The 18,448-nt window shown below is 48.5% G+C and overlaps 1 protein-coding gene across 1 annotated transcript in view; it reads left to right on the forward strand.

The window, feature by feature from the left end:
- LOC135910178 (ras-specific guanine nucleotide-releasing factor 2-like) overlaps positions 1-18,448 on the forward strand; it is a 354,652-nt gene that overhangs the window by 294,742 nt on the left and 41,462 nt on the right. Inside the window, exons 8-11 of the mRNA XM_070528983.1 lie at positions 1,975-1,980; positions 8,941-9,134; positions 11,011-11,121; positions 11,864-11,981. Coding sequence (XP_070385084.1) covers positions 1,975-1,980; positions 8,941-9,134; positions 11,011-11,121; positions 11,864-11,981 — 429 coding nt within the window. The remainder of the gene's footprint in view (positions 1-1,974; positions 1,981-8,940; positions 9,135-11,010; positions 11,122-11,863; positions 11,982-18,448) is intronic.

An 18,448-nucleotide genomic window follows, 5' to 3' on the forward strand; every position in this document is an offset into this window, starting at 1 on the left:
AACCACGTTCCCGCCGCGATAACTTGTCTTTCGGCGCACCCACGGTCGACAAACAAACGAGGCGGGATGGCCCTTTCAACAGTCAGAAGAACCAACAGTCTCGTCCTTGAAGGAGGCGTGCACAGTGGCGTTGAAACGAGTTTGATGGCTCCAAAGGAGCACACCTTTACACTGCAAGGTAAAGGATTTCTCTCTCCCGCGAGGTACACCATGAACACCAATGGGCGCTTCGAGATTGAACGGTGAAGGCGCGGTTCCCCGGGCACCTCGATACACACTAGTCTCACTCGAAGGCCGGGACGTTCGTGCGATGATGGCCCCCGTCTCCCAGAGGGCGCGCCGGCTCGTCACAAAGGCAGCGAAACGAAAGGTGGCCGACGGAAAGATTGAGGGCTATTTCCTGGTCCCTTGATTTATTTCTTCTTCTTTCTTTCTGCGCGACTCTGGCTCTCTTTTTTTGTCCTTATCAACGAACCTGCCTTCGGCGTGGTCCTCACGTCCTTTTGTGCTAATGCGCCGACGCGGACAAACCTTAAATTCAATCAGGGGACGGGGTTTCCGACACCGCTTCCCTTTCGAAAGTCCTGGCCCCTTCTGAGGACACAGGAAGGGAGAAGAGAGGAAAGAACAAAATGAGACAGCGCCCGTCCACCGATCGATGTTTCACTGAGATGGAGGCCGCTGACGAGAAAGATATTTCGCTTCTTTTTATCTGCTTCTTTCTTTTCAGCTCAGTTGGCTTTGCGATACGTGCGGTGCACTACAAGCGCGTCAAGAACAAAGCCGACTTCCAATTGACGCCGCGTTATTCACGCTACGCGCCTGACCCGAGTTCTTCGCTGTGTAGCAGCACAATAGCATAATTTGCGTCGTGAACGGCATTTCTTGCCGATAGCAGAGGGTAGTGTCTGGGAAAGAGCAGCTAGGTGATCGCAGAAGCTAGTGTTGTATTCTGTGCACTGTACACAACGATGTGTAGGTCGAACGGCTTGGAATACCATTAGAAAAGCAACGTAGGCGGCAACAAAAAAAATGTAATGCAGTGGAATTGGACGTGTTAGGGAAATGGGTGTTCAAGCATGCCATGACTTCGTCAATTAAAATTGAAAGCTCAGTTGTGGTCATTCTAGGGTGCAAGCGCTTAACACAGGTGCAACAGAACGAAGTAAAAGGAAGAACGTAATGATGGGAACATTTATTTTATCGAGGTGGAAAACGAACAAGTCGAAAGAGATGGCTACTCCTTTTTTTTCGGAGAGCTTGTGTTGTTTGATGAGCACTGGAATACAAGTTGCTTGACAAAACAAATACAGCGCCCGTAGAAGTAGTTGCACACGTTATACCTGCATTGTTGCTTAACTAGAAGTTTTCACAAAGAAAGCCAAACGCTCAATGTATTCAGGTAGCATGGCGTGGCACTGCTTATACAGATTGCGCCATGCTGACAACTCGGTTCCACACATCACTGGCACTCCTTCCGCTCCACACGTCATTGCTCTCGAACACGAATCGCCTTATAATGTAACTAAGCCACTATCACACTTGGGTTCATGAAAACTGCGAAGTTTGCCATATGAAGGGGAGCGCCTCACTGTTTCATCATGACTGCTGCATTGCTGCCATAACGAGTATTTTGTTAAATTATTTAGTAAGACTGTTTTGCTTCACATTACGCTGAGCGTAAGGTTGCATAACAATGCCACACTGTCGCTGTCACTGTCTTCCTGACCGTTTTTCGTCACACTTTGCTTGTAAAAGTCAAACATTCGATAAATAACGAAGGAGCCTTCCAAAAAACAGCCCTTTCGAGACGGCTTACGTCGCAGCGGGCTGCGCGAACGAGAAGGACATTCGAACAGGCGGTAGCGGCAGTGTCCAGTGTTTGTCAGTGCATGTCGATGCGGAAGTCTACGCTGGGCCAGCGTCCTTCATCGGGGCGTTCCCTTTTTCCGCTTTCCCCCAATTTTCTTGAAGGTACAGGTAAGGTTCCTCGCCTTTCTTGCTGTCCTGTCTCCGTGTCACGCGGCTTTCTGTGGCTATCCATCTATCTATACGTGCGTATACACCTGGACATTAAGTACCCGTGAAAAAAAAAAGACTCATAACAGACACGTAAGACCCTCCGGTACATCCCTACCCCAACATATACTTGTGTGTCCATAAATGTTGTCCTTTCTTTCTTTTTTCGTTATGTTTGCTGTCGCAGCGTTAGAATGTCGGGCTGTTGCTATCGCCGTGAACGTAGAGGAGGCTGTGTCGCCTGGTGGCACGCGCTGCCGAAGGCTGTGCGTAGAGTAGCGCGGCTTTGTACGCTTTTGTAGGCCACTAGGGCTGCTACTGCGCAAACGTAGCTGCTCAAAGAGAATGGGAATTGCTAAAAACACGGAGTGAATTTCTTCTTGAGCTCTCTGATGTTGTGTGTGAATCTCTGTCAATATATCTGCCCACATAGGCTTTCAGAATGCCAAACTCCTCCGCAAGACAAAAATGTTATTATCTGAGAGCATACGTTGGAACAGAAGGAAATGCGTAGGCTGCACACGTGATATCAAAGTATATGCCTCGAGTTCTCTTCGTGTGCGTACAAAGTAAACACCGGACCCGTATTCACAAAACTTATCATCCGTGAGACAGTCCACAATTGACCACAGCTTCAGTGGTAGTCTCTTTATAACGTCTATCGTTATCGGGAGTGGCAGGGGCCCGAACCCGTCGGACAATGTGGACGTTCTCTTACGAAACAACATTTTTGTGAATACGGTCCCAGCTTTGTCGCATCGCCCACGCTTCCAAAACACGCTATGTGGGCAAGCTTAGAAGAACATAGAAGTAACCTCTCTTTGGTTTAGTTTGACGTTAGGTGTTTTAGTAATTTTAGAAATCGAAAATTGAACACGAAAACTAGGCAGATATTCATTTGGTAATCAGCTGGTACTGATGCGAGCGGAATAAAAAACGCGTGAAATAACATTCATATTCCATGTTTGCGTGTTCTTTCAAAGCCTTGCCATGAACTTCAATTTTTGTTCTTGGGATGTCGCTCGCAGAAGGGTCGGAATTAAGTTACAATAGCCGCAGTTTTTCAAACAAACATGTTGTTGGAATGAAACAAAGACCATAGTGGCAACCAATCTTACTGTTCCGACTGGTGCGATAAACATGCTAAGTCTGCGTCCATCGTACGACGAAAACATGCCCCGCAAGAAGTTCAGCGCAGTTTACGTAAACACCACACTTCTGCATAACCCGAGTTGAAAGCAGAGACGTCGTCTTTTGATAACATCAAACATCTCCAGCGCTTTGTGTGCGGCTCACAACATATCCTTTGTTTCATCTGATTGCGAATCCACCGCTGTTTGCCAGGAGATTATTTCGAAACATCGCCGACACACTTACATTTAAAGGAACGCTTTAACGACAGCGCAAACAAGCCAGCTCGTTCCTATACAACAATAACTCGACACTTCCGTTAATAACTGACGTTTACAATAATGCGTAATTTAGCGGATCCTTTTGCGACTCCCGCAGTCGAAAACAGCGGGGGGGGGGGGGGGGGGGGGGGCACATATTTCCAGCGCGCGTACATAATTTTGTGCTCTGCTTGCTTGCGTCTTCAATCAGCACACATCATTCCCGTTTGCGGTTCGGGTTACGGGCGCACAACAAGCTGGGCTTGGCGTCGACTCCGCGAGCGGGAGGTGAGGAGGGGGAGGGGGGGGGTGAGGGGCATTTTCGCCGCGAACACAATGGCCCCCCGCAGAGGCACGCGCTCTCTTGTTCGACAAGCGGCTTGCGCTAATGAGGCGGCACTCGTAACCTGAACCTCGCTGTTGAGGGCGAGGTCGCGAACGAGGACGGACCTCCGTTCTTTGCCGGGACGTAAGCCGAGCTTTGAAAAGCACACTGTTCGGAGCACAGAGGAGCAGGAGACAGAGAGACAGCTTTCCTCGCTGTCGTGCTTGCACGCTCTCCCCTATTCAGCCGACAGAGAGGTCGGCTTCGCGTTGCACGGCCACTCGCTTTTTCAATGGTGAAAAAAAAAATGTATCGTGTACCAATTTCTGAGGAGCAGAAAGAAATAACACGTCTCTCTCTCTTCAATCACAGAGATTGCTTTTCGTGATTTTCCTCTGACTGCAAAGCGAACAGGATAAAGAACTGCAGTATAATTGCGATCGCTAAAAAGTCAGAAAGAATAGCTGAATCTCGCGTACTTTCTATAATGTGTGTTCGTTGCAAAACCAAAACCTGCGCGTAGAAGCGTTTCTACGGGACAATATCGCTAATCGAGATATCGCGCTGCAACTTAACGTAAACGAAAAGAGGAAACAAAAGAAGACAACACTCATGTAATGCAAAAGCAGCATGGCACAAAGGACGCGTCTTATTTGACGATTCAGCGAGTCGGTGTGTGCCTGGAAGTTCTTGTTAAATTTCAGAACACATTGCGAAAACATAATACTGAATACAGGAAGAGAGAGGGGGGGTATAAGGAAGGCAAAGTTGTTAACCAGTTCAGAGTCTGGTTGGCTACCCTACGCTGGGGGAAGGGAGAAGGGGAAGAGAGAGAAGGGAGAGAGAGAGTATAGAGACGTGCACAGACAGTCATTCAGTCAAAGCCGCTGCACCACAATAAGGTCATTAAAAAGTCAAGTGAAGTAAATATTCATTCTAATTTCCACTAAAGAAGGAGCATTTGCCAGCAGAGCATTAGCGACGGAATTGTTGATTCTACTTGCTCATTATCCTTATCGTTTCAAGAAATAATTAACTGCCCACAGCGACGCAGAGTACACCACCTTCCCCCTAAGGTCAAGGACAAGCGCGGTACCGGCATTTCGTATTTCTAGAGCATCTGCTTGTGTCGAATTCAACACCATTCTCCAGAGCTCTCGTTATGTATGTTAGAAAAGCTCTTCGAGACAGAGAGGTAGAGAGAGAGAGAGAGAGAAATAATGCATTTAGAGGCAATGACGTTAACTAGGGGTTGTTTCGGCCGGCTTCATTGCACGGCAAGAAGGTGGTGCGGGGATATCGAGGTACAGTTCTTCGTAAGAAAGCCAGCTATTTCGTTGAAGCGCCTAGCAGCTCATCTCATGCTCTTAAATTGTTGCATCAGTCCCGCTGTTGTTGGCCGGGAATCTCAAATGGGAACGAGACACACCAGATGGCAATAGGAGTGTACTACATGTATATTATAGGATTTGCCGCAGTTGCTTGCAAGCGACGAAAGCGAGAGAACGTGGTTTATTACCTTTGTAGCTCCGTGTAGTCAGGTGGATCCCAATTTGTTTCCTTTCGTGGTCCATTACAGTGCGACGTCCTTCAGGCCCCCACAAAAACTATGGAAGCGCAAAGATTTATGAAACCTCCTATTTGAAAAGCGGCCAAAGAGAGATTAAAGCGTTAAACGTTGAAATATGTCGGAAGAGGCTAGCGGATTGTCCAAGAAGAACGGAAGAATAGATGTCGTAGAGCACAACGCATGTTAGATGCAATTTCCCTTGTCACCTGTCGGTGCCCCGATACGGTTGGGAAGGCTTAAGTTCTAAGATATGTAGTTCACGGGTAACAGAGATGACACAGCAGATCACCTTGCAATACAGTGGGCAACTGCAGGTGAAAATGACGAGCTCTAAATGCAGGGCATCAGTCTTGATAAATATGGCACACCGTGACCCACGATATGATTTGATATGATATTATATATACCAAATAGACATATTCTTTCCTCAAACGGCTTCGGCGTTTTCCGAAAAATACCAATAGGCGGTGCGGAAGCTACGCCTTAGCAAATTGTAGCATTGCCTTTGCTGGACGAACAACATACATCGAATGAGGCCACATTATTGCCCCACGGGCAGTGAAGCTTGTTTATTTGCCCGTCTGTTTTGTTTTCGCATGCCTGTCCTTGACGATGACGATGCCATATTATAGCACGTCCTTTCAATGCATCCCTAAATGCACGAAGATGCATATCGCCCGTTCGCTGGGCTCTTACAGCAGAGTGCCACTCGAACACTCGGGAGACCCACTCTTCCTCTGATCGCGTAAGTACATCGCTCCATTCGAAAGCTGCACTCAAGAATTAAAAGCCAGTTTCTCCCAGCGAATTGTAAACATCTGTTTTAAGCACAAAAGTTATTTCTATTGTGCGGCGATCGGTACGGGTGGTAAATGTGAGTTCACGCCTGGTCGCGTTTTTCCCCACCACGTCATGAATAAAAGCAGAGACGTCCTGTACAATGGAAATCAGAGAATCCGAGTTTACATTTTAATGCTTCGCCGACGGCAAGCGCCTTGCTGCTGGCGCCCCGGTACCAAAACAAGAATATTGAAACGATGACTTTGAGAAGAAAGACAGTTCAACCGAGTGTTGGCCTCGCTAGCCTGTCAGGTACTTGTTAAGCCATCAGTATCACCTTAAATTCAAGAAACACGTCGTGCTAAGACTTGGCTTAATTGACTTATTTGATTAGAGTGAACTTCAGACCTTTGTTTTTCGTGATCTTATCCTACTCTAAGCTTTTCTAATACCCTAATGCTTTCTCTTATAATATGATAATGTTGGTCTCTCTATGAGTACTACGCGCCCGCATAAAGGTGCGGCGAGTGTTATCGAACAAGCTACAGTGCAATAGAGGGCTGCCCTGTAATAGATGTAAATGTTTTTCTTGTTTCGTCGCACTCCAAGCACGCTACTACGACGTATGAGGCGGCACATACACTCAAAACACACGGGCGCAAAAACACCCGAATATGAAGGCTTAAAGCTACCTACAGTTTGGTGCAGGCTATTGCTTCAAAACTATGTTAAAAACGCCCTCGCTTCGAGCGAGGCACTGGCCAAGACATACCTGCGGCCGAGAGAGAGCGCAACTCAAGGCGCCAAATGAATTAGAAGAGCAGCCATTAAGCCTATTGCGATCCCGCGGGGAGGCAGGTTCTCCAGACGTGGGGGCTGTGCTAACTAGCCTTGCAACCCGCATACAAACCAACGAGCACCACTGCTGGCACCTAATGGCCGTTGAAAAAGGTGGCACGCCTGATAGACTCCAGCTGCCCCAATTAGAGCTGCAACTGCGCTGAGCACATCTGGATGTCATCACAGTGCCCATCGGCGCCACGCCTGGCCCCGACAATAACGCTACCTCGGAACGAAAGGATGCTAGCTCGTACTCGGTTACCCGCAAAAGCGTATCGTCAATTAGCCTGCTGCCGTGTGATACGTGTGGCGTGTTTCACTCACGCAGTATTTAGAGAAACTAGTCGCTACTGGAACGTTACACGGGCGAATGAGCACATCCGACCCTGTCGTTAGTCGCGCAACAAATTAATGGTTTAGTTCACGGAAAGGCATAGATGTCCATAACCGAATTAATATACTCGTCAATATGTAGCATTATTCGATTAAGATGTGGTTTAGACCATGCACACAAACAGGCCTCAATTGTATACTTTTAATTCCTCGTCTCTACCCAATCGAGAACAGCGCTTGCCCACGATTGTAGATGACAATGCGCTTCAACAATGCTCCTCTTTCATTCCTACAACAAGGAGCAGCGCGAGAAACGCACCTTCATTCTTTTGAGTCCAAGTAGAGGCTCAGACCGCACGACTACAAAATTCTTGCTCGGCAAGTGCCTTGGTGTGCCGTTGAAGTGTCGAGATGCATTCAGTTGGAAAGCATCCTGAATGGCAAACGAAGCACAAGCTCAACGTGTTTAATTCAGCGCTCAACGTGAGTCCGATCGCGTAGATCTATCCTCTCGTCATCGCTTGAAACGATGGCCAGAAAACGGAGCTTCTGCGTGTGACAGTGGGACGCTGCCGACTAGCCTGCTCGTTGCCGCACGAGGGATTGCATGCGCCTTGTACCAAAGCATGGTCCACTGCGCATGCCTGGGCATGACGACAGCACGTCGAAATGCATGACGCGTCCGCAAGGTGGACAAAGCCTGATGGCCCATGCTCTTTTACCACATTATAATTGCAATCTCTGTGCGCTTCTTACTGTTGCTTCCATTTGGCTTTGCCGTACGGTGTCTCGAGCTGTTCTTCTCTAGCTTCTGTTTATTAGCATTCCTAGCGGGCATGCACGAGCACTCGGAAGTGTGCGAAACATACGCTGGCTACGGTTCGCGTCGGTACCGTCGCACAACCTCGAAGCGAAAAAAAAAGAAGTGTTTCACGTTACAATATCAGAATATTAACCTCCGATAATAACTTTAGCGAGCTTAATATAAGGACCCAATTAAATAAAAAATATAAAATTACAATTGCGACGATGCAGTTGTAACTATGTTGTCATGTTATCATATAGAAAAGACGTCAACAGCCGGCAAAAGGTTTCTTTTCCTATTTTACCCGTCAGCAAAACGACGTAAAGAAAAAATTATATTGCTCAAACTCATTATTTAAAAAACGGTGTTAAACGTAACGTAACTTCACTTAACGTAACTTCACTTCACGTAACGTGACTTCGTAACGTAACTCTGCGTTCAAAGTATGTGCGGTCTTCTCGCGTCGTAAATTTACACTGCGGATGCCCTCATGAAATCAGTACGACAATCACGACTCGTGGGCCTTTTGATAATCAATATGCAGAAGCACTGCATCAAGTCCGCACTGCAGCTACAAGCGGAAGGCACATCATTCGCTCTTTGGAAAGAAGCCAGCTCGAGGCGCTGCTCGGCTCGTACTGCTGTCGTAGATTGACGGGTGGCACATGCCTCGCCGGAGTCCGGTGCTCTGAAAAGGGCGCTGTCACCCTCTGTTCGTTCGACGTGTGTGCGTACGCGCGTTGGTGCGTGTCTTCTCTCTTTCTGCTCCGTCCTCCTCGTTCCACTCCAACACCGCCCCCCTTCCCTCCTAAACCCCCGTTCCTCCCGGTGCTTCCCGTCCGTCCACGCCCCGGGCACGGAACTTCGTGCCCCGCAGGAGATCTGTTCGACATGCTCCTTCCGATGCTGACCATCTACCAAGAGTACGTCCGCAACCACCACTACAGCCTCCAGGTTTTGGCCGAGTGCAAGCAGCGCGACAAGTTCGCCGCCATACTGCAGCGACTCGAGGAGAAGACCGTCCTCCAGGGCAGGACCCTGGAGACATTCCTCACTTACCCCATGCATCAGGTATTTCGAACAACTACGCTTGCGCCATTAATGCCATTCGGGCTACGGTTGCGCACATTTGAGGCGACGATTTTGGCTGATTGTCGCTACTTGGTGGATAGAGCAATCACATCTGACACAGATGTCGCCTTGCGCAATTTCTGCGCATAAGAGAAGCCTGATTGAGCACGCAGCTGAGAGATGACGAGGAATAAAGGACTCGCAACTTGTCAATTGCATTTCTTTTCTTTTAATTCGTTTTCTCCTTTTTTGCTTTCTTTTTTTTTGCTTTTTTAATACAGTTCTGAGGAAGCAGCCCAGATGCAGAAACTGCACGTTTGTAGGTCATCAGGGCGTTGCTCCATTTTTGTAGAGCCTTAGCCCACGAATCTCGAAGTTACTGCTCACGCTGCCGAACTTGTCGACGGGCCGTGTCCATCGGCTGTACCGGGTTTCGGCTGTATAACCTTTTGCGTCTTCAAAGTACCAGATAATGAGAGCCACTCAGAAGGTTACACTACGCCTCACTCTTCGGAGCATCGCAGCTTCACGTGCGCTGTAGGCGCGCTTCAGAAAAAAACCTGGCAACGCATCGTACGACTCTCAAAATGGCGTGGAAACTTCTGACAATAAGTGAACGCGCACGCGCACCGTGTTCGATACCGACCACGGCGTCTCAACGAACTAAGAGAAGCAACGAGGAATACCGACCCGTCTTGAAGCAGTTTATGGTTGAACTTGTTGAAAAAGAGAAAGGGTCCGATAGGAGGATTTCGAGAGAGATATCGAAATTACATCTATGATGCCATATGCTGTCAAGCTGTTTCTTGAATTAGCGCTAGAAAAAGAATGCGCTGTCAGAAATGAAATAATTGCGCTGGTTGATTAAGTGCACAAGTCAATATTGTAGGCTCCTAGATTGTGTTGGACATGACGAGCTGACTCGACACCTACCTTCTTTAACTGTCGAACACAAATTCGAAAGTTCAGTTCCAAGCCGCAGAATCAAAACGCCCGCCATAGGTCATCGAGATGGTTGCGTCGCTTCCACAAGAAATAATGTATTTTGAAAACTGTTCCTATGCCCTGCTGCTGTCGTATATCCAGTTTCAGTTGGTCCCAGCAGCATGGAGATAACCGTTTGTATGCGACGCAGCTTATAATAAAGGTGTCTGCAAACATTTTCGTGCCATTTCATGTTAGTCATGAAGTTCATTTCTTGTTAGAAATTTGTGTCGTGGCAACAAATAGTTTCCTTAATATCCCTGTTATCATTCACGCAAAATTAATTATTTGAAATACCACAAGCATTTAGTCCATGACCATTGCTACTGTGAAAATAATATTGAAATTTTAACAGTACGTGCGCGCTGAATGTTTTGAATTTACAGTCTATACTGAAAATAACATCGTTATGAAGAGAAGTAGTTAGCAGTTATACGTTCACAACTAAGCGAACGCTGCTCAGTGGAGAAAAAAAAACGTTTCTTTTTTCTGTCATCAATCGCCCGGACGTAGTGAGCCTCAGTGCTTAACCGATGCAATGCATTTTTGATGGCGGACCGCCAAAATATTTCAGACTGACCATCAGCTACATCAAGTAAAATTTATCCGTCATTTCCGCGACAGCGGAATCACTTGAAGACCGCATCGTCGCCATATGTTACTTGCCTGAAGCCGAATGTCGGGCTGTGCGCGACTATCGCAAAGGTTACCTTGACACGCCGAAAGACATCACGTAACGAGCGTTACGTCAGTCAGTCCTGGTCTCTTTTGTGCTGGGGCATACGTCCTACGTCTTAATGCGTGCTCTGAGCGCGCAATGTTTTCGTCATTGGCGCCGCCGTGCACGCGTAACAGCGGCAGGCCCAGCGAGATGACCGAAACCGACGCGCAGGTGCCTCGGTACATCATTACGCTGCACGAGCTGCTGGCCCACACACCACACAACCACGTTGAGCGCAGGAGCCTGGAGACGGCACGGACCAAGCTCGAGGAACTGTCACGCGTACGTACATCCCTCACTCTGCGGGCTTCCGTTAATGATGTACACCCCATCTGTCCGGCATAGCCGCCAAATGAGGCGGCCCGGAATATTTGCGCCCCGATTGGGGACCGACTGTTTAACTTGATACTTCTCGGAAGCGATTACGTTTGCCTGAGCGGATCGAGCCGCGCTGGGATTGGACCACTGTTTGCGCACTGCTCGGTGAATAATAACGTCGTCTATAGTGAAAGGCATAGTCGATCGGTGCGGAGAGTTGGGCTTGTTGAACTTTACCTTGAAGGCTTTTCCGTGTAGCGCAGCTATTGCATGGACGCGCGTAAAAACAGGGAGAAGACACACACACCGCTGTCTGTATCTTGCTCTTTTCTGCGTCCTTGTAACAGTCGCGTGACACCTAAAAGCCTTAGTGAAACGTTTCGTACGTAGCCCAATAATTACGTTTATCTTCCGTAAGTTTACTGCAATATTCTTGTAGAATACACGGAGATTTCATAACCATTCGGTATCATTTCCCCTATTGTTTTACCAGAAACCTAGAGTAATGAAGTACGAAAGAATGCGCGGGATGCCCTGCGTATAGTTGTGTTCATCGAATCGACACTATATTGCGCAAATATGTACAACATACGGTAGAATGATGGGCACAAACTATCTTTCTTTTTCTTTTTTACAATCCTGTTATTGAGCCGCAGACCTTCAGCGCGTTTCTGTATCTAAGCTGCTTTTCGTGATCTTCTTTCAGCAAATGCACGACGAAGTGAGCGAAACAGAGAACATCCGTAAGAACTTGGCCATAGAAAGGATGATCATAGGAGGCTGTGACATCCTCTTGGACGTCAACCAAGTGTTCGTCAGGCAAGGTGAGCAATCGAAAAATGTCTGTTTTCTTTAATTAAAGTAATTACGCTTGCCCCTGTGTGTTGAACCACAGATAACACTAGCAAAGAACGATGGTGACTAAGGTCACTAAATGCTCTTTAATATCAGACACACATGTTGACAATGTCAGCTGAGGGCTCGATTTTATCGCATTCACGCCAAAGATCAGGATGCCAAACTTTTTCATTTACAATGAATGCATCAATCAATCAATCAATCAATCAATCAATCAATCAATCAATGAGTGAGTGAGTGAGTGAGTGAGTGAGTGAGTGAGTGAGTGAGTGAGTGAGTGAGTGAGTGAGTGAGTGAGTGAGTGAGTGAGTGAGTGAGTGAGTGAGTGAGTGAGTGAGTGAGTGAGTGAGTGAGTGAGTGAGTGAGTGAGTGAGTGAGTGAGTGAGTGAGTGAGTGAGTGAGCGAGCGAGCGAGCGAGTGAGCGAATGAGACTAATTCGTGCGATGACCGCTGTTGCATGTGTCGACCTTGTTAGCCCTTCAAATGAACTGGCCTATCTCAGTGGCTGTTTACTGATGCATACATTGAAAAACATACAGGCTCTATACGAAAACTCTCAGGAGGCTTGCGCCGCGTGGAACGCGTTTCACTCTGCGCGCATGAAACGCAGCCCTTTCCACGAACTCTGCAAAATGCAATTTTTTTTTTTTCTATCGAAACGCGAGCGAACAATCTCTCGCCGTTGCTGCTGCGAAATCGCCTGGGCGCGCATAATGCTCGCCGGAGGCGGCCAGCACTCTCCTGCTGCCGGGTCTACTATACAGAAACACGCCGCGCGGGGGAAAGTGCGGTGCCACTCCGACGTCGTCCTCTGGGGCATGTCCTGGAGCAAGGATAATTAATCCGACCGGGCACTCATTAAGCCCCCCTCGCGGGCAGCAAGCGCGCTGCCATCTTCCTTTCCCTTCACTTCCACGCGTCTCTTCATCGTGGGTCCATGAACCCCCCTCGCTTGCACTCCTCGGCACCAGCCATCCTAATTGTTCGAACCGCAGAGAAAGCAGACGGCGCGTCGTCCCGGCGAGTATTCTTGAATGGACATCTTTTGCCGAAAAGGCTCCGCGATTCTCGGCCTCACCCTTTTGCCCCCTGGTTCGGCTCACGACCGGACATAATTAAACGCCGCGTCAAGATACTGGCCCCCTCTGCACCATTCGCGCGCTGCACAGATGAGAAAGAGGTGGAGGGAGGTAAGCTTCCTTCGGCCCCGAGCGCAGAAATCTCGCTGCCCTCGAGCGAGTCGGCAGCGGAGGGTGCGCGATGAGATCGAGAGGCCTCGCCGACGCTGCCAGTCATCGCCGGCTGACGGAGCGCCGTCCTCTTCGATTACGGAGGTCGCACTCCGGACCGTCCCCCTTTCACCGCTGCAATGCCGCGGGCTTCACAGAAAGAGCGCTGGCTGCGATTCATCGGGAAACTCCGACAAAGAAGTGCGGGGTGAGTGGGAAGGGGACGATGTTAAGCCCAGACCACACGTATGCTTGCGGACGCGCACAAGCTCGCGTCCGCGTGCCGACGCATGCGCAGACGGTGCGACAAGGCTCGCACGCGTCGCAACGCGGCGCGATCATGGTGAACAGCGCCTCTCTGATATCGCGCGCTCGGACTACCTTGCGATGGTGCGCCTGGCTACGCAGCTATGGCGTGGTACAATCGACTCTCAGTAAAGCAGATTTATATCATGCAAGAAAGCGTTTCTTTCTTTCCTTTTTGTGCTGATCTAACAGCTCTAAAAATATAATAATTCCATTTATAGATATTCAAGCATTTTGAAACACCGGGCTCTATTCTGGACATTCCGCCATTATCTTCGAGGCGTGACATTGGCGCGGCGCGTACAAAATGGCGCTGGTGGCCCCGTGTTGTTTTGCATAAGAAACTGAAATGAAGGCACTGAATCCATCGTTTTTGATAAAGCAAAACAATTTACCTCCTCAGTAAAACTAAAGCAGCTAGCTCAAAGTGCATGATTATTCCACGGAAAACGCTTCTCGCTTCCGTCGTCTGCTGAGTACAAGCCGTCGTCTGCTTCATTAGTTAGGATGCGTGTCCCCGGGGGAAACGGAATGAGTCATAGTATGTTGGCGCCAACGCGAGTGTTTTCTACCTTGAGACAACATACGCGACCTACCAGTAGTGATGAGCGCACGTTCTAGGCCGTGTTATTGCTATCTCGCGAAACGCAAGTGACTCAGCCCGACTCTGCTGGCTGAGAAATGGCCAAATATAACCCATAGCGTCGCGCGTGCCAGAGGTATCCGCTTGAGAGATGCAAGCGCCGGCGCTGCCATCTCTCGTTAACTTCGCTAGTTACTCGCACCGCGTGAGGAACTTCAAGGCACTGCCTTGCGTACATTCCTTTTTTATCAATATAAATTAAAAAGACGCCGCTGTCATAACTTCTGATTGTGCGAAAAGGCGTTAATCTTGATTACAATTCATACGTAACATTTAAAAGTGGATAAAGTTACAGAATGTTTGGTATGTTCAACCAATATTATTTCATATAAACGCGTTCTTTTAAAAAGTGATGGCTCACAGCACAAATGAACACCAGAGGGCGGTGCGAGTACTATGAGCAGGCGCTATGAACAAAAGATTTTAATGGCGCCAAACGACGGGTAAAATGTGGCGATACGCATTCCTCTCGGCCGCCATTGCATATGGCTGCTCATTAGCATAATTCTCCCGCCCGGTCGCACCACAAATTGTGGCGGAAAATCTCCGGAATGGCGGCCCAGCGCAACGTCACGCAACGTCAAATTGACCTTTACGAAATGTCTCTTCCTGTGACGCTCCCCACGGGATATTCCTTCAGTCAATCAGCAAGCTCACATGGCGGCTATCATGGACCACGAGCACATATTCGCGAAGTTGCAGATGCATTGCACTGGCTTTTGCACGCTACCGCTCACTTACTTTTTGAAGCGCTAACGTTGCAATATAGCTACCAAGGAGCAAAAAAAAAATGCATTAGTCGATAAAATTTGCGCCTTCACGTCACGTTTCGTCATCTTGATGAAAACGCAAAATTGCATTTTGCAAAACTTCCACTTCCCGGCACAAATTTCAAGACACGTATATAAGCCCTCGACAGCCGGTCAGAGAGTCAACATGGCGCATCATGACGGATGTGCAACCGCCATTCGTGTCGAAAATTAGAGTGACTGTCAATAGCAAACTACGAAGCGGCGTCTGCCAAGGCGTTTATCACACGCTTTTAAAAGACATGTGAATGACCATGGAGGAAGGAAAAAGATAGGAGGGAGCATCGCACAAAGCGATTGAAGCCAAGTGTGTCGACCCATGTGACCAGAGATACAGGCAAAACAGCCGAGCAGCTGCCGGCTCCGGGAGCGCATCGATTAAAAACTACTCATAGAACCAACTGCCGAACGCCAAATGTCTCGGAAAATGTCGATTCTTGCTCCGTGATGTCGACGCAAAAGGTCACCTGTTGGGCCGACACTGAGCAAAGGGACTGGCGTCACGGAGCGTTCGCTTGCCAAGGCTGGCTCCGTGGCGAAATGCTCTCTCCTATCTTTTTTCCTTCCACCCATCGTGGCATGCTCGGTGGCTATGGTGTTAGGCTGCTGAGCACGAGGTCGCGGAATCGAATTCCGGCCATGGCTGCCGCATTCCGACGGGGGCGAAACGCGAAAACACCCGTGTACATAAATTTAGGCGCACGTTAAAGAACCCCAGGTGGTCGAAATTTCTGGAGTCTTCCACTACGGCGTGCCTCGTAATCAGAAAGTGGTTTTGGCACGTAAGACCCCATAATTTTTTTTTATATTTTTCTTTCCTCCATGCGAAGGGCCCACGCTGCACACCGTTGCTGTACCATCCACTATCTCGATCGCTTGCGAAACGTGGGTTAACCTAAGCCGAGATTACCAAGCTCGGCGTGCAGTGAACCGGAGTTAGTGGTCAAACCGGCGCTCCGCCTGCTGTGTAACTGCGCTACCCGCGTTTTGCGATAACCACGGTTGTGTTAACCGCGGTTAAGGCCGCCCGTGTAACAAGGGTAATTACTCTTATGAGTGAGCCGTCGCGCTGCTCTGCCGATGCAAACCTCCATTCCTGGCGAGGCGTGGCAGGCGCAAGGCGCATAGACGCGAGCTTGCGCACGTCCGTAAGCGTGCGTGTGGTCTGGGCTTTAAGTGAAAGCATTTAAGTGCGTCTTATTTAGCGGCGACCAGAAAATAGATGGGTCACTGGGGAAGGGGACGGGGGGGGGGGGGGGGGGGCAAGACTATATAACATGGTGTCAGCGCATGTCACACGATGGCAGTCAAGCGATGACCAAGGCAGCACTTTATGTTACCGCAACTGAAGTCTCGAAAATCAATTAACCTGCGACAGAAGTCTGCATCTAATTGCACCGTGAAGCGAGTGCACGGGTACGTTCGTGAGCAATATGCAAGGGAGCTCCGAATCTGTAATGAAACGATTATTTGTAACGCGCGCGTACGTACCTGACATGCTAATATATGCCAAGTAGCTTTCCCATGTTATAATACGCCTTGTTAGACACTCTTAAGCTCATAATATACGTGTGTTGCGCTGCTATGGTTTGTTGAACGCAAACTTGCATTTGCGATTTCTCTGTAGCACTGCCCACAGGGCTACGGGTCGTCAAAACTGTTCATTGCGCGGTTTCTTTGTAAACTTCCTCGTCGCGCCCCTTCCACTTTCTTGCGCCTTTGCCTTTCCTGCATTCTCTTTCCTTCAGCGTGGAGCAGCAATACAGATATATGTCCCTTAGACCGACCTCTCTACGTTTTTCACAATAAAGCCTCTTTCACGCGTCGCTGTGCTACTGTACAGTGCAGTCGTCATCGTTACACTCTTAGTCAATACTGGCTTAAATACCGGATATTGACTAGACAACAAGCTTCAGTCTGGCCAGCTATACGTCATGCCTTCTCCGGTGCGGTCACCGTCAAGAAAAACATGATCTACTCCCGTGCACCGACTAGCGGTGAATAGGCCGAACGCGTCGGCTACGATTGAGTTCCGGAGGGTACAGTCCCAGACCCTCGACGATGGCACAAACTTCTAAGAATTGTGGTGACTCACCTAACTGTAGCGGGTGGCACTGAGTGCTGAGGACGCGCCAGACTATAAGTGGCGCTTACGCGTGCGCTATGTCCTGATGGGGCAATCGGCTGAGTGCTTGTCTACGAGTCGATAACGCCCAGATTCAATGCCAACGTATGCGACCTTGTTTGTCTACGTTCTTGTTTCCATCTTAATTTATTCATAGCCACGCTCACCATTATTTTGACATTCGTGATAAGACTTACACAAGCGCTTCTAACGTGCCGACTGTAGAAGCGATAGCACGAAAGAAAAACAACTGAATTGGGCTTCTCCCCACAAAGCATCTTATTGCGGAGAAGACAGGTTTTACGTAATAGGCTTTTTGGTGGACAAATTTCGAGCAGGTACACACGAAACAGCCTCCAGGCTAGCATGTGGTACGTCCTGGGCGCATAAATTTATTCTCGTTAGCATGTTCCTGAGCTGCTGGGCCTTCACCATTTTTCTCAAAATGCGTGCTCTTCTTTATATAATTCAGCTGTAAATAACAAAAGCGAAATCGCACTTCGTGCCGTAACAACTTCCTGTAATTGTCCTGATGTAAGAAAACTAAACTGCACATAGAATGAACGTGCCCCCACTAAAATGGTTCTTACAGGGGCGTGTAAGCATTCGTCAACTTCGCGCAGCATTCTCCAAATACAGAGACGCAAATCGCGTCGAGTGGTAGCATCTCACGAGTATTTGAAACGCTCTGCAAAATCTGAGTCGAAGATATTAACAGAAAAGCAACTCCTGGACACTAAATCCATCGTAACTTAGTAAACGAGCTACTGAGATTTCTGTAATGTCAGTTAGCATTGCTGACATTACTTCTCATACATTACAAAAAAAAATTGTGCTAGGGAATGAGCGGATGTTCCCATGATCTGTTCGTGCTTTCTGCTTACATTGCAGAACGCGTGCGCATTTTGCGATGTAAGTTCTAACATGTCTAGATATGCGCTTTCAACACCTCTGACACACGAATTCAGAAAAAGAGAGCGCAAGACATTTGCGCAGCGAAATAACGTTCTGAGCGCAGAATAAACACAGGCTTGTATTGCCTAACAAAATCCTTCTGTTCAGTGCTGCAGGAAAGGTCATGTCGGTACTTCACTTTTATGGACCACCTTTTCTCTGCGATGCCGCAATAAAGAACCGAAGCGAGGTGATTTATATCGGGCTTTCTCGGCACGTGTACATGCGGCGCGAGCGAAACGCAAGTCGTCATAACTTGAAAAGTGCGACGCTCCCCGGGGTTCTCTTCGCCACGCCTTGGAAAGTAGAAGCGCCGCTTTAAAGACAATCCCAGAGTCCAAACAAGAAATGCAGAAGAAATCTGGAG

Source organism: Dermacentor albipictus, chromosome 1 (genome assembly GCF_038994185.2).
Source record: "Dermacentor albipictus isolate Rhodes 1998 colony chromosome 1, USDA_Dalb.pri_finalv2, whole genome shotgun sequence".
NCBI classification, from domain to species: Eukaryota; Metazoa; Arthropoda; class Arachnida; order Ixodida; family Ixodidae; genus Dermacentor; species Dermacentor albipictus.